The 27,455-nt window shown below is 36.9% G+C and overlaps 1 protein-coding gene across 5 annotated transcripts; it reads right to left on the reverse strand.

The window, feature by feature from the left end:
- Positions 1 to 345: 345 nt before the first annotated feature.
- On the reverse strand, positions 346 to 25,902 carry NUP35 (nucleoporin 35). 5 transcript variants are annotated; one of them, XM_070422622.1, is made up of 9 exons: positions 25,785 to 25,902; positions 22,377 to 22,547; positions 19,828 to 19,955; positions 16,223 to 16,283; positions 10,723 to 10,864; positions 5,951 to 6,020; positions 4,615 to 4,743; positions 3,200 to 3,364; positions 346 to 2,236 (listed from the first exon to the last, which is right to left on the reverse strand). In XM_070422622.1, the coding sequence occupies exons 1-9, from the start codon at positions 25,822 to 25,824 to the stop codon at positions 2,159 to 2,161; spliced, it is 984 nt and encodes a 327-aa protein (XP_070278723.1). In that variant the 5' UTR covers positions 25,825 to 25,902; the 3' UTR covers positions 346 to 2,158. The 5 variants fall into 5 exon arrangements, with proteins under 5 accessions (XP_070278723.1, XP_070278726.1, XP_070278727.1 ...); XM_070422625.1 differs by lacking the exon at positions 25,785 to 25,902 and adding an exon at positions 25,386 to 25,414; XM_070422626.1 differs by lacking the exon at positions 25,785 to 25,902 and adding an exon at positions 25,281 to 25,347.
- Positions 25,903 to 27,455: the final 1,553 nt, after the last annotated feature.

Genomic DNA, 27,455 nt, shown 5'->3' on the forward strand with positions numbered 1-27,455 from the left:
AAATGACTGACAGGATAAATTAAGAAAAGAAGAAAGAAGTCCCAAGCTCACAGTGATAATGAAGGGGAGAAATTTTTTAATTACCAATGGACACCAATGGAGGTTGCTAGGGCACCAAAAATTACTCTGAAAACTAATAAAGAGAAAGGACTAAATATTTATCCTGCCATTCTGTCATATATGTGTTCCATGATAACCAAATAGTGCTATTCATGGATGGATCAAGATTCCTCTATATAAAAGAATTCCAGCTAATAAATACATCAGGAATGATATATTTGGGAAAATCATCATTCCAAACCTTAATGGAATAACCGATTCACACACATGTCATTAAATGCATGCTTTAAATATATTTTATTGATTTTTTACAGAGAGGAAGGAAAAGGGATAGAGAGTTAGAAACATCGATGAGAAAGAAACATCGATCAGCTGCCTCCTGCACACCCCCTACCGGGGATGTGCCCACAACCAAGGTACATGCCCTTGACCGGAATCAAAGCCGGGACCCGAGTCCGCAGGCTCTATCCACTGAGCCAAACCGGTTAGGGCTAAATACGTGCTTTAAAAAATTATGTAAAAATGTTACAGGGGACTTTCCAATGAAGGTGTAAAGGCTTCTTCTGCCATGTGGCCAGTGACCAACCTGAGCATCATTAAAAGGGGGAATATCAGAATTAGGTGTCTCTTGAATTCATCTGACAGAGTACATCATACTAATGTGAAATATTCTTGCTAAAAAACAAACAAAAAACAAAACCCCAGAATCTAATTAATCCTCTCCAGATCTAACTTCCAGCAAGCATGTCAAACTCGACAAGTTTGACATGCTTGTAGGGCAGTGATGGCGAACTTCTGACACACGTGTCAGAGGTGACATGCGAACTCATTTTTTTGGTTGATTTTTCTTTGTTAAATGGCATTTAAATATATAAAATAAATATCAAAAATATAAGTCTTTGTTTTACTATGGTTGCAAATATCAAAAAATTTCTATATGTGACACGGCACTAGAGTTAAGTTAGGGTTTTTCAAAATGCTGGCACGCCGAGCTCAAAAGATTCGCCATCACTGTTGTAGGGTATAGGATATATGATGAACAAGTTAAACAAGAAATAACCAAATTCAGTCCATGAGGCGCTATAGGAAACTCACACATGGTTCCTTCAACAAGTTACTGTGTGTTTGGGGGAAGGGGAACTAATTTAGATTTCAAGACACCCCAAAGACTAAACAACCAAATACATGTGTACACCAACCATAAATACATTTAAGTCACTTGGGAAATTTTTAAACAAATTGGATATTAGATATTAAGAAATCATTATTAATTCTGTACGTATAATACTAACATTGTAATCACATATGGAAATGTTCTTTTTTGATATAGCCTCAAGTATCTAGATAAACTGACATCACATTTGAGATATGCTTTCAACAAAATAAAAGAGGGAGAGGAAAAAAAGTATGACAACATACTGATGGTTACTAAAGCTGGATTACGGGTATATGGAGGTTTATGACAGATATGCTCTATTTCAGCAGGCACTTAGAACTTTTTGTAATAATAAAATAAATCATTCTTTCAAAAACATTCAATACATATAATTGGCAAAGTTTATTATCAAGAACATTAGGTCTTTTAAAAGACGGTTTTGGTTTAAGAATACTGAAAGATGACAATCCACGATAAGACATATACAAACAAGGATAATTAAAATATTAAATACTATCTAAATTAAAAGACCATAATTCAAATTGTTAACAATCTCTGTCTTGTTAGAAGCAGCTGTACAGTTCCCCTTCAAGAAATTCACCCACCAACTCATGACTACAAAGCCTCAATGCACTCAATTATATAATTTAGTTACCAATGCTGAATGTTTTGTGTTTACACATGCATTATTACAGAAAACACAAAATCCTATTTACAGAGTTTTTTTGTTTCTTTAAAACAGGTCTCAAGCATCTTTTAAAGTGCGAGATACAAATATGCTGTGTCCTTAAAGAAAAAGGCTTCTAAAAGAAGTATGAGATAGCTGTCCAACACTGCCAAGAGTGGTTATACAACTAACCGAAGAAAAACCGGCAGTGCCCTGCTGTTTTAGTGTAGCAGCCTCTTCCTTTGTAGTTGGTTGAGTTCTTAGCTCTCACTATACTACCAGCCAAACATGTACTCCATTGCTTTGGATACAAGACTTTCATCTTTTTTTGGCGTCTGTCTGTCAGAAATGACCTGTTTTGAAAAAACACAATTGTTAAGGTTATGTTTTCTTCAGTATCATAGTTAATTCTAGAGTTAATGGCTAATTTAATAGAGCCAAACATTAAAATGCATTTGTAGAAATTAACTGTATATTTAAAGGTTAAAACATGGCTTTGGTTAAACCGTCTGTATGTTTTTAAGAATGTTAAAATCTTATTCCTTTGGCAAAGCAAATTACATCTACTCCTTAAATTAGAAAACTGGAGAAACACAAAAGTTATTAGAGATGAGGGCTTTAAAATATTGGTTAAAAAAAAAAAAAGAAACTAAAGGGAAAAAATGTCACCAGTTCAAGAATTTTCTCCACATTTCAAGAGGAAGTGAAAAGACTAAATCGACAACTTTTTTATTTGCTCTTTTAGAGCCCAGGTCTGTTGCTAGGCAAGTTCAGAACTCCTGCCTTATTAGTTAGGGGATAACATACTGAGTGAGAGTCATAATACTCCTACCATTCTTTAATGAATATAAATAAATTTGTCCTTTAAACATTTTTGAAATGAGAAAATTTGAAATGGAAGCTGGTCAATGTTTTCTTTGGATAACCAAAGGCTATTCCAACAGAACTGAAGGCTCTTCATTTGTGATACCATCAGATTTAGTTATCAATTTAATAGGTTTTTAAATATTCCCTCATGCCACAAGAAAAACTTTTTATATATGCCAAGATAACTTAGAAAAAAACAAATTAGACTATCAAAATGTTTTTTAAAATAGCAAAGAAATTTTTTTAAAATTCAAGATGTTTCTAATTGAACAAAGTTCTCATTTTTAAAATAGGAAATTAAAGAATGTAAAGTGTTAGGTTTCATCAAGTCAATCACTTCAGTGGGAAATATTTAATGGCATACAAATCAATCCAATGAAAAAGTCAAATATGCTAAGTAAGCACTTCAACCTTTAAAGTACATTCTTTTTATCCAATCCTTAAAATACCTGATAGTCACTAGTAGAAGCTTTGTATGCTGTAGCAAGAGGTCTCATGGTAGAAATCCTAGGAGTACTCCCAGGCTGGGATGGTGTTCCTAAGGTTTTGATTGGTGGTGTAAAGGCTAGAGATGAAGATGATACAGCATACCTGTCACTGTTTTCCATAACGCTCTAGAGGGACAAAGATAAAGAACTTCTCTGGTTATAAAAACAATACATTATTACAATCTACTTACAAAGAAAACTTCATTAAAAGATATACTCTATTTGATCTAAGTAATATTTTAAATAATTTTGGGCTTGATTAAACAATGTATGCTTCTTGGCTAGCATTTGAGATCTAATGTTCAGGTATTTAACTTCAATGACTTCAAACATCCTCAAGACAACTACAGACTCACAGGAGTAAGAATCTCCTAACAAACACTATGGAAAATCAGCAAGAAAAAAAAAAAAGAGTCTTTGGGGAAATCTGCGGGGAGGGAAAATTAAAGTCCAGTGCTATTTAGTACCTGTAACCCCAAATTCTCATCTAACCTCTGCGAACATCTGGTACAGTGATCCTAGACTATAAGCACCAAGAACCATGTCAACTTTGTACATAAGTATGTATATAATCTCCAAGCAGTCCCTGGTAGGTAGTATATGTCACATTTATTTATTTAAAGAATGATCAGGATGACTTTAAGACACAAAAACTTTAAGTTGTGCTCAGTATTGTTTTATAAACATATAAATATATAATAAATTTTAAATATTTTAAAATAGAAATAAAAAGCTTCCACCTTTAAGTTAACCCTCATGTGAAATATTTAATTCTGAAATAGCACTATTCCTTTAAAGTAATTAAAGAATTCGAAGCTGCTTTGCGTAAGACAGAGAATGGGTTAGAAGAGACCTAGAATGGAACCGAGGCCTCATTTTTAACAACTCTGGATAAATTACTTAAGTCCTTTTCAACTCACCTTTATCTTTAAAATGAAATAGTTGGGATGGATTACCTCTAAATTTTAAAGTCTTGTGACTAATTATATTTGGCTTACCAAGAAAAGAGTACAATAATATCGTCACAGTTTACAAACTAAGAAAAAGAGGCCTACTGAAGCAAAGTGACGGAACCACCAATGTCAATATTTAGATTTGTGCTCTTCACATGGATTAAGGCAGCGGTTCTCAACCTGTGGGTCGAGACCCCTTTGGGGTTGAACGACCGTTCACAGGGGTCACCTAAGACCATCGGAAAACACATATATAATCACATATTGTTTTTGTGATTAATCACTATGCTTTAATTATGTTCAATTTGTAACAATGAAATTGGGGATCACCACAACATGAGGAACTGTATTAAAGGGTCGTGGCATTAGGAATGTTGAGAACCACTGGATTAAGGCATTTCCCTTACATCAGCAATAACTTACTTTATCTATACATGGTTTTACACCAATCATGATGGACTCGCCAAAAATCTTCCCATCTTTGCTTAAGGCTTTCCGAGCCTGCAGTTTAGATTGATAACGAATATGCATCCAATTTCCGGTATTAGACATCTGCAAAGAATAAAGTTGTCTCTTAAAATGTAGAATATATAAAATCTAAACTCAATGAATTACATTAGAAACTAGAAATATACGAAGATAAATCTGCTTCCACATTTTGATGCACTATAAAAAGCTATATAGTTTAAAACCCATTAACAATAAAACCCATTAAACAATTTCAATAATCTCTATCTAGCTCTCAATTCTCTAATATAAAGAATATGTGAAAAAGATTATCTGAAAGTAAAGTAATTCTCAAAAGATAAGTTTCTAGTAAAAAGTTCTTATCATGCCCTAACCGGTTTGGCTCAGTGGATAGAGCATCGGCCTGCGGACTGAAGGGTCCCAAGTTCGATTCCGGTCAAGGGCATGTACCTTGGTTGCGGGCACATCCCCAGTGGGGAGTGTGCAAGAGGCGGCTGATCGGTGTTTCTCTCTCATCGATGTTTCTAACTCCCTATCCCTCTCCCTTCCTCTCTGTAAAAAATCAATAAAATATATATTTTAAAAAAGTTCTTATCAATACTTGCTATGAAATTTTTAAAACTGTATTCATCACCTGATTTTGTGTAGAAGTTAAATGAAGTCAATCTCTAGTAATAGAAAAAACTTTGTTATTTATAACTTGTGTAAGGCTAAGATAATAACAACAGCAGCAGCAGCAACAACAACGCCCTGGCCAAGTGGCTGGAGCATCGCCCTGTACACCAAAAGGTTTTGAGTTCCATTCCTGGTCAGGACCCATACGGAGGCAACCAACTAATGCTTCTCTTTCTCTATTTAAAAAAAAAATTAATTAATTAAAAAAACACACATATCCTTGGATAAGGATTTTTTTTTTGTTAAAGCTCTCTATAAGCTAAAAAGCCTTGAGAACTCTAAGTCAGGAACACCTTTCTTTTCCTTTTATCCCCAATAAAACAAGCTCAAATTGGAAAACAGTAATATAATATTTGGCATAATTTATGTTTTTAAAAGACTGTAAACTAATTAAGAAAAGGGTAGAAGAGAAGCCTGAAATTCTAGTTCTCTGGCTTATTTTCTCTTTTTGTCCCTTTTTGACAATACTATACAATTTCCAGCCTTCCAGACTCTAACAGCAATAGTCCATGAAACTTAAAAAAAAGTAGGAGCAGACAAAATTCAGCAGCAAAGTTTCCTTCTATTCATAGCTTATCTGTCCTCAGCCTAAATCTTGAAAAGAATTAAGCCTTACCACATGTTTTAAGATATTCCCATATTGTGCAAATTGTAATAATATATAGGAAGCAGATGCCTGAGGAAACCTGAAAAAGAGAGTTGTCCAACAATAAATATGAATGGAAATCACCACACTTAACATGTGTTTCAAAATAAATTCCTTCCACCTGTCTAGAACAGCAATTTTCAACCTTTTTCACCTCATGGCACACATAAACTACTAAAATTCTGCGGCACACCAAGATATGTCTTTTGCTGATCTGACAAAAAAAAAAACCAACAGGCATAAATTTGATTCACAATGGATGGCTATTGTTGTACTGGCTGTTGTCATTTTTTTATTTGACAAAATAAGGGAAAAGAAGTCAGTACCCCTGACTAGTCAGGCATTGCATGCTTTAACAATTCTTGTGGCACACTAGTGTGCTGTGGCACACCTGTTGAAAATAGCTGGTCTAGAACCACAGGAAATCCTTGATCATCCCATTTCCCTCATCAGCTGAATCTATCACTGCCCATCGCCCAAAAGTAAATGTTAAAATTAGTTTTGACTCAGCCATTCTACTATATCTCCAGATACCTTCCCTGAAACCTCTGAAATTCTTTCAATGCCACTATCACAGCCCTCAGAATAAATTTATAAAGTTGCAGTTCTGTATATAATTTATTTTACAAGGGTGGTGTGTGTGTCAGAGAAAAAGAGAGAGAGGAGAGAGAAATACTTAGGTACACTACTGTTGTTATTATTATTTTTAAATATATATATATTTCTTTATTGATTTCAGAGAGAAAGGGAGAAGGAGAAAGAGATAGAAACATCAATGATGAGAATCATTTATCAGCTGCCTCTTGCACACCCCCTACTGGGGATCAAGCCTGCAACCCAGGCATGTGCCCTTGGCCGGAATTAAACCTGGGACCCTTTAGTCCGCAGGCTGACGCTCTATCCACTGAGCCAAGCCGGCTAGAGCTAGGTATACTACAGTTATTAAAACGGAAAGAATTTAAAATTATATAGTCATATCATTATAAACTGAGCACCTGAAAATTCATAAATTTAGTCCTGAAACAAAAATAATAGTCAGTGCCAGTATCAACCGCTTACAAACATTTAAAAGGATGGTTACCAAAATTTTAATAGCCACATACTCTGTATGGGAAAATTCTAAGTGACTTTTACTCTCTTCTTTATCAAGTTCTCTATGATTTGAATATTTTACAAGACATTAATACTTATATAGTCCAAAAAGCTATTTCAATTTGAAAATCTGGTGTTTCCTTAGCCAGGAATTCAGTTATCTGGAGCCAGGATTAGGAAAAAATAAAAAAAATCTGAGTCCCCCAAAATAAATGAGAAACACCACACATTAAAATCTATGTGAGTAAAATACTCACTGCACTCAGGACTGGAATTTTATGTTATACTAGAGGCCCGGTGCACAAAAATTTGTGCACTGGGGGCGGGGGGGGGTCCCTCAGCCCGGCCTGTGCCCTCTTGCAGTCTGGGACCCCTTGGAGGATGTCCACCTGCTGGCTTAGGCCTGCTCCCCAGGGGATCGGGCCTAAGCTGGCAGTCAGACATCCTCTGGCAGCCTAGGAGCCCTCGGGGGATGTCCACTTGCCAGCAGGGAGCAGGCCTAAGCTGCAGTTGGACATCCTTAGCGCTGCTGAGGAGATGGGAGAGGCTCCCGCCATCACTACTGTGCTGGCAGCCGGCAGCCTGGCTTGTGGCTGAGCAGAGCTCCCCCTGTGGGAGCGCACTGACCACCAAGGGGCAGCTCCTGCATTGAGTATCTGCCCCCTGGTGGTCAGTGTGTGTCATAGTGACCAGTCATTCCCAGTTGTTCTGCTGTTAGGGTCAATTTGCATATTACCCTTTTATTATATGCCTGGTGCATGGGTGGGGGCTCGCTGGTTTGCCCTGAAGGGTGTCCTGGATCAGGGTGGGGGTCCCACTGAGGTGCCTGGCCAGCCTGGGTGAGGGGCTGAGGGCTGTTTGCAGGCTGCCCACCCCCCCAGCGGGGACCCTCATCCCATGAGGGTGTGGCCAGCCTGGGTGAGGGGTTGATGGCTGTTTGCAGGCTGGCCATGGCCCCCAGCCACCCAAGCTCCCAGTGGACGCTGGCTGGAAGCAGGTATCTAGGATTTATTTATCTTCTATAATTGAAACTTTGTTGCCTTTAGTAGAGACCACAGCCAGTCAGGGCAGGCGGGAAGCTTGGCTTCCTCCATCGCTGGGGCAACCAAGCCTCTTGCTTACTCCAGCTCCATGGCTGCCTGCCGCCATCTTGGTTGGGTTAATTTGCATATAGTCGCTCTGATTGGCTGGTGGGCGTGGCTTGGGGCATAGCGAAGGTATGGTCAATTTGCATGTTTCTATTTTATTAGATTAGATAAGCCTGAATATGATTTCTAACCCTAAAGAAAAACAACAAATGAGACAGGGTGCCTAACAAATGAAGGAGGAAAATAATGGTTGCATGTGAGGAAGGTACTTCAGAAATAAAACATGATTCTAAGAGTCTAGGACCACTTTGAATAGGAACATTCCAATATCCTGTAAAAGAATCACCCTAAAGCAACGAATGGTATACCATACTGACCCTGATGTATTTCTCTATAAATGATCAAAATATTTTATCCATTAGAAGAAATGTTTTAATTCTTGCAACTAAACTCATAGAGGGTTACTAAAAAATAAAACCAACAGAAAATAAATAGCTGAGAAAGTGTATGTCTTTAAAAAAAAAAAAAGGACTAGAAGAAGTACTTAAAGTAATTTACACAATTACTGAGGAATCTTATAACTGACACCATTACTACTGAGCATAAAAAACAGACTTTGGAGTGGACGTCCAAATTAAAAAAACAGAATTCATGAGAGAACATAAAAATTTAAACAAACACACACAAAAATCAAGTAGCCAGCCCAAGTGTTATGAATAATGAGCTGAGTGCAGGTTTTCTGCAGAACAAGAAAAAGCAATGGTCCTGCTTTTAACTTTTTATATACACAGAATCAGTAAAACATAGAATCTCTCTGAAAGATATACAAAATATAGGTGGCAATTATTGCTTTAAAGGGAAAAAACTGTAGCTTGGGACCAAACTGGGAAGGAAAACTTTTCACTGTATATTCTTATTCTTTTGAATTTTAAATAAACTGAATAAAGTCCACGAACATTTACTGTGCATTGTTCTTCTTTCAAGGAGCTCATGTGATATTTTTATATATTTTTTTTGGCCCTCAAATGAAATATAATTAGGTCTGATATCAGTATGACATATAACACTTTCAGAAACAAATCTTATATAGTACAGTATAAACAATAACAGTTTAAAAATCAGAAGACCTGGGATTTTTGCTGAAGCTTTACTAATAACTAGATATAAACCTCTGAATAAATCAATCCATTTATATATCAGTTTCCTCATCAGTAAATGATGCAATATCTCAAGATGCTTTAAAGTACTTTTTTGATCTACAAATCTATTCAATCTGGAGAATATTATGTTAAGCGAAAGAAATCAGTCGGAGAAAGACCAGAATCACATGACCTCATTCATATGTGGAATCTAAAAAACAAATCCAGACATAGAAGCATAGACCAGACTGTCAAATCACAGAGTGAAGGCAGAGGCGGGTGGGTAGGTAGGTAGAGTTTAACCACAGAACTTATATGCATACTAGAGGCCCGGTGCACGAAATTCGTGCACAGGTGGAGTCCCTAAGCCTGGCCAGCGTTCAGGGCGGATCAGGTTCCCCGCCTCCCCGCCTTCTCCTTCACTCACTGCCCATGTCTGCTGCCACCGACCCCTGGTTCCCCGTCCCAGCCCGGGGCCAGACCGGATCGGGTGATCGGGACCTACTGGCTGGGGGGAGGGGCCAACCACCACCGCAGCAGGCTGGCAGCGGGCCGATAGAGGCCTGCTGGCTGAGGGGAGGGACGGAGGGAGGGACCTTCATCCCCCCTGGGAAAGGGGCCACATCCGCTGCCACCCACCCCCGGTTCCCCAGCTCAGCCCTGGGGCCTGCTAGCCGGGGGAAGGGACCTGGAGGTTGGCCGGCAGGCTCCTGCATTGAGCATCTGCCTCCTGGTGATCAGTGTGCATCACAGCAACCGGCTGTTCTGTTGTTAATGGTCGCTTAGGCTTTTATATATATAGATATGCATAACCCACAGATATAATGTGTGGTGAAGGCCTGGGGTGGGAAGGATGCAGGCAAGGAGGGGTCAATGGGAAAAAGCAGGATATCTGTAATACTTTCAACAATAAAGATAAAATTTTTAAAAATCTATTCAAAATGCATCTAGATGTGTCAGGCACAATTTCTATTAATATTCAATATTCCGTGACTAGAAAGTATATGTATACTTGTGACATAGCATTTATATGAAATTCAATTTGTCAGTTCCAAACTGATAAAGTCCACTATTAAGCAGAGAAACAGTCATTAACCAGAAAGATAGAAAGGAACTTCCTAAGTCTAATGGGGCAACCCTGTTCCAATGTCCAGCAAATACACAGAAGAGAAAATAATCTAAACTCTAGAAAACAATGTGCATGGTGAAGTGTCAGGGTGATCTGTACTGATGTCTGCACCTTACTCTGAAATGCACCAAAAAAAATAAATGTAGCAAAGTGTTAAGTGCAGAATCTAGGTGGTAGGTATCTGGGTGTCTGCTGTGCAATTCTTTTAATTTTTTGTATATTTGAGAAAACTCATTATAAAATGTTGACGAGGGGGTATTATTTTTTTAATGGTAAATGATCCAGAAACCTTACCCGAACACAGTTACCCATGTGTCATCGAGGTGATCTTCAGAAGTCAGAGAATCTCCTTGAGTATAAAAAGGATCCAACTGCGCAGGAGATAATGTTGTCTTTCGTGGTTGACCAATGTTTGCTGGACTAAACATACTTTGCCCTATATTAGTATATTTAGTAAGTTAGTTACCAATATAAACATTTTGGTTATTTTTTAAATCAAAGCTTTTAGTTTTGAAGGAAAAAATATATTAAAAATTGGCAATTGCATAAATAATTTAAAATACACAACTGTTCTGAAATGATAATTTTATACTACCATACAATTTGAGAAGTCATTAATAAGTGAGAATAACTTAAGATTTTGCAAATGTTTTATTAATCTTCGGTTAAGCCTACACCAGAAGGATCTTTAGTCAACCTCAAAGACTTCTGTTGGGTTCATCTTCCAAACCTTTTCTCATGGCTCCTCTGCCTTAAGAATATTCAGTAACAACTCATTACCCACCAGAACAAAATCCAAATGCCCAGGCCTCCACTCTAATGTTCTACCCTTATTTCTCCAATATACTACTAAATGGTCCCTACACTAACTCCTAAGATGTAAATGCAGTTTTCTTTTGTTCACATCATTTCCATCTGAAATGTCTGATTCTTTTCTTATCCTTCAATGACAGATAATTAATGCAAGCTAAATGCTGTCCATGTTCATTTTATCTCAGAGGTACTGTCCTATTGAGACCACACGTTTCTGAGCAGTAGAGAGAGACCATTTGTCTTTAGTCTTTGGAGCAGTAATAATGATTCACTCATAAAGAAATATTTTTTCAGAAAAGAAAAAATATTTTTTCAGTATTAAATATATACCAAGCATAATTCCAGGTATCTCAGATACAGTAGTAAACAGTTAGACTTAAAAACAATAGCCCGGCCGGCATGGCTCAGTGATTGAGTGTCGACCTATGAACCAGGAGGTCACGGCTCGATTCCCAGTCAGGGCACATGCCCAGGTTGCAGGCTCAATCTCCAGTGTGGGGTGTGCAGGAGGTAGCCAATCAATGATTCCCTCTCATCACTGATGTTTCTATCTCTCTTGCCCTCTCTGAAATGAATAAAAAAAAATTTTTTTTTAAAAGGAAGAAGTAAATAAATAAATTAAAAATCAAAACAAAACAAAAAAACAACAGCCCTGGCTGGGTGGCTCAGTTGGTTGGAACATCATCCCAGGCACCAAAAAGGATGTGGGTTAGATTCCCAATCAGGGCACATACCTAGGTTGCTGGTTTGATCCCCATATGGAAGGCAACCAATTGACGTTTCTCTTTCTATGTCTCTCTCTCTAAAATAAATAAAAAAGGTATAAATGGATGAGGACCAAACAACAACAAAAATCCCTATTTCTAATGGGGCTTATATGCTAGTGAAAGAGGCAAATAAGTAAATACCTAATATGCCAGAAAACAGAAAATCCTACAGAAAAAGAAAAAGCAGAAAAGGGAGACAAGGAGTATGTAGGTACATCTGTGAAAAGGTTTAATGAAAAAATTTTTCACTAAAATGCCATTCAAACAAAACCTGAAGGAGATGGGATGCAGAACATGCCAATTTGTGAAGATGTGAATATTAGTTGGGGAAAAAGTGAGCACAAAGGCCCTGATAAAGGACATGGACTGGTGTTTGATAAAGAGCAAGAAGGCCAGTCTTGCCTGGCTGGTTTGGCTCAGTGGATAGAATGTCCGCCTGCGGACTAAAGGGTCCCAGGTTTGATTCTGGCCAAGGGCTCATGCCTGAGTTGCAGGCTCAATCCCCAGTAGAGAGCATACAGGAAACAGCAGATCAATGATTCTCATCACTGATGTTTCTATCTCTCACTCCTTTTCCCTTCCTCTGAAATCAATAAAAATATATTTAAAAAAGAAAAAAAAAAATATATATATATATATATATTAAAAAAAGCCAGTCTTTGCACAGTAATGAGGGAGATTACACAATGAAGTCAGAACAACTATATGAGCACAGAGAGATAACAAGATACCAGGTCACGAAAAAAAACTTTGTAAGCCACTATAAAGACTTAGGCTTTTACCTGAGATGAGTTGGGATGCCACTAGTAAACTGTGAGAAAGGATGACATAACAGGACTAAAATTTTGAAGTGATGATGAATGGTAGATTCCTTTTCCTCAAAACTAAGTTTCATTATTTTTTTGTAATGCAGTAGCAGTTGGAACAAGAGGCTCTAGAATAAAATAATAATCTCCCAACAAAAATCTAATTAACTGTCTAATCTAATCCCCTTACAGTGAAGCCCAATAGAGATAAAGAGCCTCTCAGCCCCTCCTGCCGATGTTAATGCACAGAAATATACTAATTCCAAGTAGCTTTTTAGTGACTCATTCAATAAATATGCCTTCACCAAGAAAGATAGGAGGTGGGAAAAAGAACCAGAAGAAAATAGACAATATGAGCAGGAATAAAAAAGACCAACATTAATCTCACTGGTAAGTTATTACTACATCTATGAAACAAGAATAGAAAGCTACATTTTTAAGTACATTAAAAAAAATCAACAAAAGAAAAGGTTTGTGGGAATTAAAAGGACAAAAAAATAAGAGTTGGAAACTGAGATTGAAGACAGCTCTCAGAAAGTAGAATATACATAAAAAGACAATGTAAGGGAGAAAAAGTAGAAAATTAGAAAAATCTACAGTGCTCATAATTAGGAGGAACTCCAAGAAGAAAGAACAGAGAAAACAGAGGGAGGACAATTATCAAATACTGTACAAGGAAGTTTCCCAGAACTATGGGTGTCATTAAAGGATCCGTCAATTAATTCCCTAGTGAAACAAATGGAAAAGTCCTAAACCAAGGCACATTTGTGAGATTGGGAACACAAACCACAGAGAGATCTTAAATTTTTCAAAACCAGGCCACATACAAAGGCTCAGGAATCTACACTGTAAATAACTTCTATAGAACATTAGAAGCTAGAAGACAATGGAATGATGCCTCCAAAATTCTGATGTAAAATACAATACCTAGCCAAGTTCGCAATTCAGTGTAAAGACAGAAAAAAAGGATTTCAGAATAGGTCTTAAATTCACTTCCCATGCAAGCTTTCCTAGAAAGCTACTCAAATATGTTCTTCACCAAAACATATTATTTTTAGAAATAAACTAAGAATGCATGTCATCTAGGTAAAAGCTAAACTCTAGAAACTTGCTCAAGCAAGTCCTAGGATGATAGCTGTACACCATGCTGAAACAGAAAACAGCCAAGAGAGGCTACGAGAGAGATGGTCTTAGTCGAAAACAAATTTAAAAATGTGTTTGACAATATGAACATTTAAAAAAAGACAGATGTATAACAGCAAAAGAACATTTGCTTAAAAAAAGGGAGCAAATGGCACATAGAAAATTAGACAAATGGGGAAAAAGACAATTATTAACTAAAGAAAAAATTTCACAGAAAGGATAAATTATAATACTTGAATCAGCACTGACAATGCTTTAGATCAGCCGTGGGCAAACTACGGCCCGCAGCCAGATCCGGCCGTTTGAAATGAATAAAACTGAAAAAAAAAAAAAAAAAAAAAAAGACCGTACTCTTTTATGTAATGATGTTTACTTTGAATTTATATTTATCACACAAACACTCCATCCATGCTTTTGTTCCGGCCCTCCGGTCCAGTTTAAGAACCCATTGTGGCCTTGAGTCAAAAAGTTTGCCCACCCCTGCTTTAGATGGTCATAATAATGTAAAAATAACAAAGGAATAAAGTTTGATATAATTATATTGAGATAATGTGGGAGAGATAAGATGTAACATCTCCAAACACCTTAAATATAGCAATATTGAAAACAGAAAAGCAAGAATTAGCAGGAGCTGGCAAAAAAGTCAAGTCAAAGATCCACCAAGAAAGGTCAGAGAGATTCCAAGCACACAAAAGATTTAGCTACCACTCGCTATATTTAAAGATGGAAGGAGAGCCACGAGCCAAGGAATGAGCGTAGCCCCTAGAAGCTGAGCACAACCTCCAGGTGACAGCCAGCAAAACACCAGGGACCTCAGTCTTAACCACATGAAACTGAATTCAGCCAATACCCTGAATGAGTCTGGATGCAGCTCATTCCCAGGGCTTCCAGAAAGGAACATATCCCTATTGGCACCTGAGCTCTAAAGAAAGAACCAACCTGTTTCCAGACATCTGACCTATAGAAACACAATAATAAATGTGTATTGTTTTAAGTCAATAAGGCTTGTGGTAATTTGTCATGGCAGCAATTTAAAAGTAATACATATATTGGTACAAGTGGGGTACGGCTGTAACAACTAAAAATGTGGAAGTGGCTTTGGAATCGGGTGGTGAGTAGAAGTTGCAAGAAATTAGAGGAGCATAAGTCAAGAAAACAGATTCTCCCCTAGAGCCTCCATAAATTAACACAGCCTATGATTGCCTTAACTTCAGCCCATTGAGACCCATTTCAGACTTCCCACCTCCAGAACTGTAAAATAATTCATCTGTATTATTTAAGCCACCTTTAAGTTTGTGGCAAGTTTTTATGGCAACAATAAGAAAATTAATATACCACCCTATTAAAAACTGTAAGCCCTTACTCCCTACTCCCCTTTACTGACTGTCTTCCATAAAATGTATTAGCTTCTAGCAAACTGTATAATTTACTTACTTTATTTATAAATGTAAATTCTGTAAATAAATGCAAGCTCTATAAAGGCAAGGGTTATCTATTTTGTTCAGTTTCTCAGGACCTGGTACATGATCATGTGTTCAATTATTTGCTGAATGAACATGAGATAGACTATAAATATGTAAGAGTTGTGCTAATGATGATGTTGATGTGATAAAAAAATACCATTAATCTTAAACAAAAAACAAAAAACTAGGTATAACCAGTGGCTGTTAGTAGTTAATGACAGATTTATAAATATGCATTAATATCTCTCAAAACACCTTTTATTATTCACTCTTTTATGTATTCTTCTTCTTCCGAATTCCAATGGCCTTTTTTTTATTACAGTTTTTGTTTACTTAGTAGACACTATCAAGTATTTTTTTTAAATATATTTTATTGATTTTTTACAGAGAAGAAGGGAGAGGGATAGAGAGTTAGAAACATCGATGAGAGAGATCAATCAGCCGCCTCCTGCACGCCCCCCATTGGGGATGTGCCCGCAACCAAGGTACATGCCCTTGACCGGAATCGAACCTGGGACCCTTCAGTCCGCAGGCCGACGCTCTATCCACTGAGCCAAACCGGTTCGGCTCAAGTATATTTTTAAATTATTAATATTTTGAATATAATTCACATGTTACTTTTAAATTCAGAGAAGAATCAATATACAAAGTATTTTCTTTCTGAAAGAAATTACTTACATTTGGAAAAGTCTCCAAGTTTGAAATATAAAAGAAATAAAGTTGGCAATTATCAATAAAGGTCTTATATTATCTTCATTCAAAAAAGTAGAGAACGGTCTTTGGTGTTAAAAGGCACTCTTACCTGTTCCAGGAGTAGTTGTCATAACTCCAACAAGAGGACTCTGCATTACTGATATGTTTGGCTACATAAAAACAGAAGAAAAGTGTATAGTAAAAATGCAAAGTTCTAACCATAACATATACACAATAAGTGTTAAAGGGCTTCATTCAATAGACCACTGAATATCTACCTTACTGGAGATGCCTATAACTAGCTCACAATCAAACAGTATTCCCCCCCTTTTTTTTTTTAGTTGAGCAGTATTAATTGAAAATATGCTAGACCATTATCATACCATTTGTTTAAATTAAGTAAAGTCACATGTGGTAAAAAGATACTATTTTTAGTAGGAAGTAACACTGGTATTTGGTTTTAGTTCCTAAGGTATAATATTTGAACTAAACCAGGTAATGGTGATTCTTCAAATCACCGAGCTCACACAGAAAAACAGAAAGATGGCAAAATTTTATTTTTAAACAAACACAAACCATGAAGTATTATAGATTCAAATCAGTCTACACAATAAAAGACAGTATACCTCCGCTGCTACTGGTAGACAGTTACAAAATAATCAATAGTAGTTCTTTTAAATGTGAGAAAATTGAAGTAGCTAAAAGTCCTTCTATAAACAAAGACAACAATAACAAATCAAGAATGACAAGACTCTCTAGAAGTAAATATATACAGATTTTTTTTTTTTAATCTTCACCTGAGGTTATTTTTCCATTGGTTTTTAGAGAGAGTGGAAAGGTGGGAGAGAGACAGAGAAACATCGATGTGAGAGACACATCACTTGGTTGCCTTCTATATGCACCCCAACCAGGGGTGGGGATCGAGCCTGCAACCGAGGTACGTGCCCTTGACCCTTCAGTCTGTGGGCCAACGCTCTATCACTGAGCCAAACTGGGGCTATAAAGATTTTTTAAAAAACAGATTCTGATCGAACTAAGGAAATCTAAAATTTAGCAACCAGATTTTATCATCTAGCATTGAGAACCAAATGTTGAAAGAATTTTAGGAGAGATACAAAATGTACTGTTCAATTCGTAATAACAACATCTTTTATCATTAGAGAGAGGTTGAGCAAAGTCTCAGGAGGCAAATCTAATTTGGGTTTTAACCTAATTATAATATTCTAACCAACTTTCAAGTCAAAAACATTCTCTACAAATTATGATTCATAGCCTTTTAAACATTTTGAACATAGCAATTACTATAAACTACCTTTCTTTTCATGTATTGTCAGAGGAGCAATGAAAACATAAACTTTAAGCCAGTGGTTCTCACACCAAACTGAACATCATATTTACTTACTAACTTTTAGAAAAATATCCCCAAACATTATTTCGGATTTGTTAAGTCTGGAACACTACTGTCCAAATATAACATAAGTCATATAAGCAATTTAAAATTTTATAGTAGACAAGTATATCTCAATTAAATAAAGGACTAGTCACATTTCAAGTGTCAAGAGCCACACTTGGCTGGTGGTTACTGTACTGGAAAGTTGGGCAGGTCTAGAAGTGTTGGATAGAAAATGTAGTTGTCTAAACATAATGCATTATCTTTGCTTTGCTTGACAAGTAGGCCTAATATGCCAGAGATATCAAGCCTATAGTCAAAATTTACTGAAAGATGCTTTCTAATAAACTTTCTAACAACTATGCTATATTTTATGTAGGGAAAGGCATAAAACATTTCTCCAAAGGAAACAGCAGAAATGTCTTTATACAAAGAATGTGTCATTTTAATTGACACACTTTACTTTGTTTGCATGCCCTACTAAGCACAATAATGTGATAGGAGAGAACACATAACTGTAAAAGCTACTAAACTTCCTACTTAAAAGAAAAATCTATACTACCTTTCCAGTGACAGTCAAGAATTATCATGGTAGAATTACAAACACTGGCTCTAGATTTAAGACTGCCTAGGTTGAAAGCCTGGTTCTGCTAGACTAGCTAGCTGCCTTACACTTGACAAATCACTTAAGCTGCAAGATCAGAGCCTGTGTACCATATGTACTTCATCAGTATTAGACACTTTCTTGTAGTAATCAGTCCCATCAAACCAGAGACCTCTATCTTGCAAAATCTATGACTGAATACAACACCACAGAACACATATACCTACACCAAACAAAGCTTTACATCACCATCAGAATACCTACACCAGGAATATACTAAACCAGCAATTTTCTTTTCTCTTTTTAAAAAAATGTTTTCATTGATTTTGGAATGGGAGACAGGGGAGGGGAGAAAGAGAAGAGAGAGAGGAGAGAAACATCGATCAGCTACCTCCTGCACACTGCCCCCTAGGGATGGAGCCCAAACCAGCGACCTCTAGGTGCATGGGATGACATTCAACCAACTGAGCCGCACTGGCCAGAGAGAGCAATTTCAACCTTTTTCATCATATGGCACACATAACGAATTACTCAAATTCTGTGGCACACCAAAAAATATATTTTTGCCAATCTGACAAAAAATAGGTTTAATTTGTAAAAATAATAATAGTAATTAGCTACCCTTTTTGCTTCAAAGTGACTTTTTAAAAAATCAGATGCCTATACTTGTGTATAAGGATTTCTGGTACCAAGAATTAACCAATCAGATGTAACCTTATTATGAGACATGACCAATAAGATGAAACTCTTTTATATGACCTATGTATTTATGGTTCAAAACAGGGCATTCACACTAGATGGCTACTGTTGTGTTGGCTGTTGTCATTTTTTTTATTTGACAATCTAAGGGAAAAGAGGTCAGCCGAAACCGGTTTGGCTCAGTGGATGGAGCGTCGGCCTGCGGACTGAAGGGTCCCAGGTTCGATTCCGGTCAAGGGCATGTACCTGGGTTGCGGGCACATCCCCAGTGGGAGATGTGCAGGAGGCAGCTGATCGATGTTTCTCTCTCATTGATGTTTCTAACTCTCTATCTCTCTCCCTTCCTCTCTGTAAAAAATCAATAAAATATATTTAAAAAAAAAAAAAAAAAGAAAGAAAAGAGGTCAGTGCCCCTGACTAAATAGTCAGGTACTGCATGTTTTGAAAATTTGGCAGCACACTGATTGAAAAATCACTGTACTATACTATCAGCTCATAAATATGCAGGAGGCAGTGTTTTTAGTAAAATTCTTAAACAGTAAATATAGCTCTAAGAGGATAGTGGTCTTACGTTAATAAAATAATTCCTAAAACAAAGATCTCAAATCATTACAAAGTACCCTACATCTGGATAAAACCCTGAATCTTCATTTGTTCTTTCACAGAATTATGTATAAATATTAAACTTTTAAAAGAATTGGAATGACTTAAACCATAAACATTTCTACATGCATATTAAGTACGTTGGGGGCATGGACAGGCAAATGAAGGCATACCTATAAAAACCACAGAATTACCTACATGAAAAAATAATCTGGAGTTCTATTACATATTTAAGTGCATTTCATGATAAACACAATTTAAGTAGATTCTATGATAAATGTCCTTAATGCTTATTCTGTGCAACAAAGTTACACTACAACAGACTCAGAGAAAATTTCAAATTACTGGCCCTCACTGTATAGCCACCTAAAAACATGAAATTATCAATTGTGGATATGAGTGAGGGTATGTGTATTACCTGTCTTCTTGAGGTTAAAGGTGTTGATCCAAGTCCTGGGCTAGAAATGTCATCATATATACTTCTAACTGGTGGAGCTCCACTTTTATCTTTATGAGCTGGTACAACTGGTTGCGGTGGTGACCCACCTACAATGTACAAAAATAATAGGTGAGAAAACAAAGAAGCCTTCCATCTTTCTGATATGATTTTTTTAAATAATCATATTGCTATTACTATTTAACTTAATTTAATTTAATTCTCCTGACCACAATCCTGTGACTTAGTAATGATTGCTATTTAACAACTGAGGAAACTGAGAGACAGGGAGTTGCTTTGCAGAAATTGCTCAGGAGCACCTTGCTAGGAAATAAGATTTTTTAAAAATGTTTTTAAAATACTGACTTAAACTCTTGTCTCCTAGTGCTTCTCAAACTTTAATACACATGAAAGTCAGCAGGAGATCTTGTTAAAATTCAGATTCTGATTCAGGAGTTGTGGGGTGGAGCCTGAGATTATGAATTTCTAGTAAGTTCCTACTGATGCCAATGCTGGTGATCCACACACTGCACTTTGAATAAAAGGTTCCAGAATAACTAAATAGAAATTTTAGTTTTTAGTAAATACATGTAACTTTTGCTTTCTCTAGAAAATGCTTATTTAGCATTTCAGCACAGAACTTGGTCCTATTATTCACTTGAAAGTAGGTATTAAACAACTCTAGTCTGTACAGATTAAATATTATCCCATAATGTGGAAGTTGTCAAAATTAAACAGATCCCATTCATGTTTCTCATAGTAAAAAGAGATTTAAGTACATAATAAAGATATTTTAAAAAGAACCAGTTTTTAGAGACATAAAAATCTCTATAAGTCTTTATAGAGATGTCTTTATAAGTCAGACAATCAGCAATGCCAAGCAGTAAAGTAGCCCGTGTCCCTCTGTAAGACTAATAACGGAGCCTAGACAGTACAGCATAAGCTATTTAGAGGACAGACTACAGAACAGGACTGACCTGGACTTTACCCTCCTGCTCTGTCACTTAGTAACATGTGAGTTTCAGCAATTTCTTTATTGCATTTAGCCTCAGTTTCCTCTTGAAAAATTGAGATACTATCTACCCCTCAAGATTGATGAAAGAAAAAAATAACAAAATACTTAGCATACTTCCTAGCTCTTAAGTACCCAATATATGGTAGCTACAATATTAACACATTTGAAAAATATATACCAAAAAATATATATACCCAAAATCTGTCCAGAATGTTTTTAAGTTAATTACTTCAAATATAATTTATAATTCCCTCTGATCTTTTACATATATATAAATAATATAATCACTTTAAACAAAATAATACCTTAAAGACAATTAAAGTAAGAAGAGTTTATCTTTAAACATCTATGAAAAGAATATTAGCTCACATTTGGAATTCAATGATTTTTGTAGCTAATTCTCACTACTCATAGTCAAAACTTCAGTTATCTTTTAAAATATTTCTTTGTTAAAGGCATCCTATGAAAGATATACGTGGTATTTAGGCAATAACGTTTTGCGCTGACGATTTACATAGCCTGTGTAAAGTTTCCCCAGTTTGTGAAGTAAGTCCTTTCACTAAACATACTATAAATGAGAACCTTAAATAACTCTGACTAGAAGTAGAATTCATATTTACCAATTTTCAAATTACACTTGGTTTGACTGAATATTTGCTATTATTATATTTAAGATTAAGTTGAATTCAGTTGAAGTTAAACGACCATATTCCCTCCTACCCACACACACACACTTTACCATATCTGAAAAAGGGATGACTGATAAAAAAATTGATCTTGGCATTTTATCATATTTGTTCTTTTTTCTTAGTGGTACTTAAAATAATGGTAAGTTTTACAATCAATGGCATCTTAGAACGGATAAAATGTAATATGCATATTTTTTAATGGGTGGTTCTTAGAATTATAATACAGTGGTTCCCCCCCCCTTATTGAGATTTTGGTACTTGTACTTTTAGTTACCTGCAGTCTGGAAATATTAAATGGAAAATTCTAAAAATAAGCAATTCATAAGTTTTAAACTGCGCCCTGAGTGACATGATAAAATCTCACATTATCCAGACTGAAACGTGGACCATCCCTTTGTCCAATGTATCCCAGCTGTACGAAGTTAATAAGATATTTTGAGAGAGAGAACCACATGCAGCATTTATTATAATTGTTCTATTTTATTGTGTTATTGTTAATTTCTTACTTTACCAAATTTACAAACTTTATCATAGATATGTATTTATAGGAAAAAAACATAGTATATACAGGGTTTGATACTATCTGTGTTTTCAGGCATCCACTGGGGACTTGGAACTTAACCCCTGAGGATAAGAGTAGGGGCTACTGTAGTTTATACTGCTTACACCTCTATTCTTAGAATCCTATATTAAAAAATAGAGCTATTTACTTAATGCTTTAAATTAATAAATGGGTTGACAAAAGTGAATGCTGCACCATTACTCTTTTTAAAATTCTAGTACATATACTGACATTACTATGAAACTATTTTAGGCAATTTACTTACCTGCTATTAAAGGTGATCTCATTTCCATTACTCCTACTGAAGGGCCACTAATTGATCGAGGTTGTGGAGTCACTGGCGCTGGCAAATCCCCCATTAAAAATCCAGGTAAGAACTGGGCATTAACCCCTGGTTTTGGAGACGTGGGTGAACCCAGCATCATTGGTTCAGATCCTAAATGAATCAGAAATAAAATAAGGACTTTAATGTTATAATAGCTAACAAAAAGATGCAAGTATCTAGCATAAGTTTGAAAATCTAATCAATATTGTTAATTACTAAAAAACCATAGTTGAATTTATTATTTTAAAAACCAATAAAATTATTTCTAGAAAACTGTAAGAGTATTTTGTATTAACAATATTAATCTTTGACAACTGTTTTCATTAACATTTCACAGGTTTAAGAATCAACACTTATTTTTAAATTTAAGAATTTAAGTTTTTTAAAGTAAAATGTTTATTGAAGGTTCATTCCAAATAAGGAGTGGGCCAGTCAAGAGAGAGAGAGAGAGAGAAAGAATGGCCCCAAATTTCTGCGTTAAAAAAAAAAAAAAGAATTTTAGTTTAAAATATTTATTTTTAAAAATCCCTAATACATACAGGAAATCTTTCCATTTCTGGGTCAGCTACTATGCAACAACCAAAACAAGGACAAGGTACACAAGTTACTTACACAAATCAAACACAATGTTTAGTTTACTATATGTCCCATTTTTTTCTTCCTTATACACAAAAACTGTAAATATTTTTTGTAATAAAAGTATAATCATGTATACATTAGAGCACATATGAAATAATAGTAATGATTAGCATCCCAACTAAGAAACATATTTAAGATATTTGGAAAGGTATTTTTTGGATTTTAAAAAATAATTTATTTTAAAAATATGAATGATCAATAAGTATCCCTGATATAAATCCAATTTAAAAAGAGAACAGATACTTCACAATCATCATTTCAAAATTATTTTTCACAATTTACAGGGCAGGTATTATTATTCCCATTATGGAGATAAGGAAGCTATAACTTAATTCTAATTTCAAAGCAAAATAGCACAATAAGAAAAACATGGGCTCTGGAGTCAGAGATCTGCCTTCAAGTGTCTCAGCAAAATGGGCATAATCGTATCACCCACTCACAGAGTTTTGATTAGAATTGTAGCAAGTGAAGTGCTTGGCCCAGTACTGAATATATAGCAAATGTTCAGCAAATATTAGTTATTATTAACAGTATTTTATAATAGCCAAAACTGAGTGACAAATGTATAAGTGAAGAATATGCAATTTCTACTTATGAAAATTTAATTTTCAACTATGTGACAAGCCTAAATGTGATTCATGGCACTTAGAAATAGCGAACGTTTTGTATGTTATTTATATGATCTTTATTAACTATTACTTAACTTCTAAACAGCCTCAAAAATGTGTTTCTTGCTATCCAAATGCTGTCACGTTTATGCTTCCTCTTATATCTTGTTATAACAGACCTAGATATTAGCAATGCAAGTGCATAAGAGAGGAAAAAGGCAAAGTAATTCAGGAAAAAGATAAAGCAAATACTGAAATAAGGCAGAAAGAACTATAATTACATTGTAATTATTTTCAAATGCTAGTTACTATGTTACTATGATACTATTACATATTTCCAAAGAACAAACACTAAAGTCAAACCAAAAGCATTTTCTGAACAGATATTCAGTAATAAAAGTTTTAAGTAGCACCATCTACCTTCACTCTCCCATTTAACAAAAGAAAAAATATATAGCAATTGTAACAAGTCAAGAAAAAGTTCTGTTATTATGTGGATCTATATGGTGATACAGTAGAAAGCACTAGAGTAAGGGCAAAAAGAACTCTATCAGACTGTCACTAACCACCCTTCAGGCTAAATTTCACTTAAGGAGAGAGCTAGCTTCCATTTCACAGTCTGTATTGCTAAAATAAGTACTGTCGTCTTATTCAGTAGCACTGTTGGTTAAAGTAACGCTTATTTTTTAAAATACATTTTTATTCATTTCAGAGAGGAAGGGGAGGAAGAGAGAGATAGAAATATCAATGATGAGAATCATTGATCCGCTGCCTCCTGCACGCCCCCAACTGGGGGTCGAGCCCACAACCAGGCATGTGCCCTTGACGGGAATTGAACCCGGAACCCTTCAGTCCGCAGGCTGACGCTCTATCCACGGAGGCAAACCAGCTAGGGCATAACGCTTACTTTTAATATGCCATTAGGTTCTGGGAAAATGTTTATTCCTCACCTAGAATATCTGCAATATGAGGACTTGAACGTGTAATATCAGCTAATGTCAGATCTCTGATTAGACAATAAACAGGGAAGGGTTTGGTTTACTCACATTTGTAACTCCAAAAAATATGCACTCCAAAAGTTTTTTGAGTAGAAAACTGTAGAACTAGAGCAGTTTTCTGATCTCTAACATAATGCAAAACACAAACACGTAGGCCAACACCTGTACATAAATTTAAATGTAGCAGAGTACGTATTTGCACTATTATACACTTAGTTTTTTATGACTAATACTGAAACAGTTCACGTTACTCTATTCTAAAAAGAAACTTATTTTGCAATAACATGCAAAGCATTATATACCATTCCAATCGAAAACAACAAAAAAACAAAAACACCCCCACAAAAACTCATTCTGCAGATGCATAACACACTCTTTCCAAACTCAGAAAGTTTGTAACCTAATTTTCGAATATGTCTCTATAGTAAACGGTTTGTTTAAAAAACTTCCACAGGTCTCACAAGTCCCCAAACTCGGCAGACAAAAAGGAAATAGACATCCTGTGGGGGGGTTTTTAGGCTTTTTTAAACGACATATTTCCGCAATGGGAATGAACTTTTAAAAATTCATTACTTGATTGACCTGAGGAAAAGACCTACAACACTGGGCCCCTTTCCCAAGACGAAGGCCGGGAATAAGGTGCGAACTCCGGGCTTCCTTTATTCAGGCCACATCTCGATGGGTGCCATCGTCTGGTTTATTACCGTCGCACGACTCAAGCTCCTTCAATCAAACAGATTCCCCGGCAAAGGCCAGGAGAGGGGTGAAATCCAGCAGGAACCACAAGCGCAGGCGACCCAGGAGCGGTGCTAGGCAACCACACCGCGGGGCACCGCCCACCCCCACCCACGTGTAGGCGGGTAGGTCCCTTCCTACCGACAATGCCCGGATCCTGTCTAGGACGCGGGGGGTGGGTGGCTCAGGTACCTGCACGTCCGGCGGGCTGCCGTTAAGGGGGCACAAAACGGGCGGCCCGAGGGCTCCCACTTCGAGACGGAAACTAGCAGGCGAGAGCCTGATGGCTCCGGCCTTTCAGTTCTGCCCGCTTCCCGGCCTGCGGCGGGGATCGCAGTGCCAGCGAGGAAGGGCAGCTTTTCACTTACCCAACGTGGTTGCCTGGGGTTCCACGGCAAAGGCTGCCATCGCGGCGGCGGCGGCGGCTACACTTCGCTCCGGACCCTCCCGATTTTCAAAAAATGGCGGAAAGTCTCCCGCGGGTAGGGGCGCGCTGCCGGACGGAGTGACGTCACTTCCGGATATGCGCCGTCCTGACGCTCCGGGCGCCGGAGCCGTCCTTTTGGAATGGGGCAAAGGTCTCTGCGCAGACTCAGCAGCTCCCAGGAGCTCCCTGGGAAGGTGGGAACCTGCGTGGAACTATGGATCTCGGGATGCTTCTGCTCGCGCCCTGAGTCTCCTGATGTTTGGTGTTTGAGTTTCAGTGACGCGCGAGTCCTGTTATTCGTGGTTTCTTAACTAGCGTGAGCTTCCCCAAGACTCTGTCATCGGCCAGCTTTTCCGAGTAACACCTGGAAAAGTTGGCTTGGAGAAGCAGTTGGTGCCCTTCCCAATGTCGTTTTCTGGGTTTAGTGCGTGAAGCTCATTCTCCGCGCATATTTGCTACCGTCGCTATGCCATTTTTTAAAATGTTGTGTTATATAGACACAATTTTACAATAGAGCATAATTGGTGCTTGCTGTTTTCTTACATACAAAATATGGTAAATAATGCAAAAGATAGTAAATAATGGGAGCTAACAGTCAACAAACACCCGTGCACCCACCGTACCGCGGAATCCTCCCCATAGGATCCCGACTGTCCTCCTGACCTCCCCGCCCCAACTTTCTGCTTTTCTTTAGAGCGTATTCGACTATCACACACACACACACACACACACACACACATTCTATGTATGTGCGCGCAAAAATAAATTGCTTAGTTTTACTCACTTGCTAACTTTATAAAAGTGATGTGCTACATGTATATATTGTGGGATGTTCTCTGGTTCACACCAAACTGATTATCCTCAAAATAACCCACCCATCCTCCCTCACTGTTTCCTCTGGGATTTCCTGAAATCCAAGACCTGCAAGAATTTTGTAATTTCAGTGAGGCAATAACAGTTCCAGCGATAAATGGAAAGTTCCCAAAGATCAAAATTTAAAACCACTTAGATGAATTGACTCTCTTTTTTTACAGGTGTATGGGTTGAACTGTGTCCCCAAAAGATATGTTCAAGTCCTAACCTTCAGTACCTGTAAATGTGACCTTATTTGGAAATAGAGTGTTGGCAGATGTAATCAAGTTCAGATGAGGTCATACTGAATTACCTCAAAGTTGGCAGCTTAAACCAACACAAATTTATCTTTTACAATTCTGGGTGCCAGAAATCTGAAATGAGTTTTATGGGGCTAATTTCAAGGTGTCAGCAAGACTGGTTTCTTCTGGTGGCTCCAGGAGAGAATGTTTTCTTGCCTTTTCTAATTTCTGGAGGCTAACCATATTTCCTGGCTCTTAGAGGCTCTGTCCTCCTGCTTCAAAGCCAGCTGAGTAGCATCTATGTCTCTGACACTGCTTCTCTCTATTTCTCTCATCACATGGCCTCCTTGTGAGTAAAATCTTCCTCCGCCTCCCTCTTAGGACATTATTAGTAATTACATTTAGAGCCTACTCATACAATCCAGGATAATCTTACCATTCCAATGTCTAGTGGTGGTGATTAAGTTAATAATTACATCATAAACAAGCCTTTGCTGTGTAAGAGAACATTCATAAAG

This window comes from Myotis yumanensis, unplaced genomic scaffold (genome assembly GCF_028538775.1).
Source record: "Myotis yumanensis isolate MYYU_CA2020_CCGP unplaced genomic scaffold, mMyoYum1.0.hap1 SCAF_8, whole genome shotgun sequence".
Lineage (NCBI taxonomy): Eukaryota > Metazoa > Chordata > Mammalia > Chiroptera > Vespertilionidae > Myotis > Myotis yumanensis.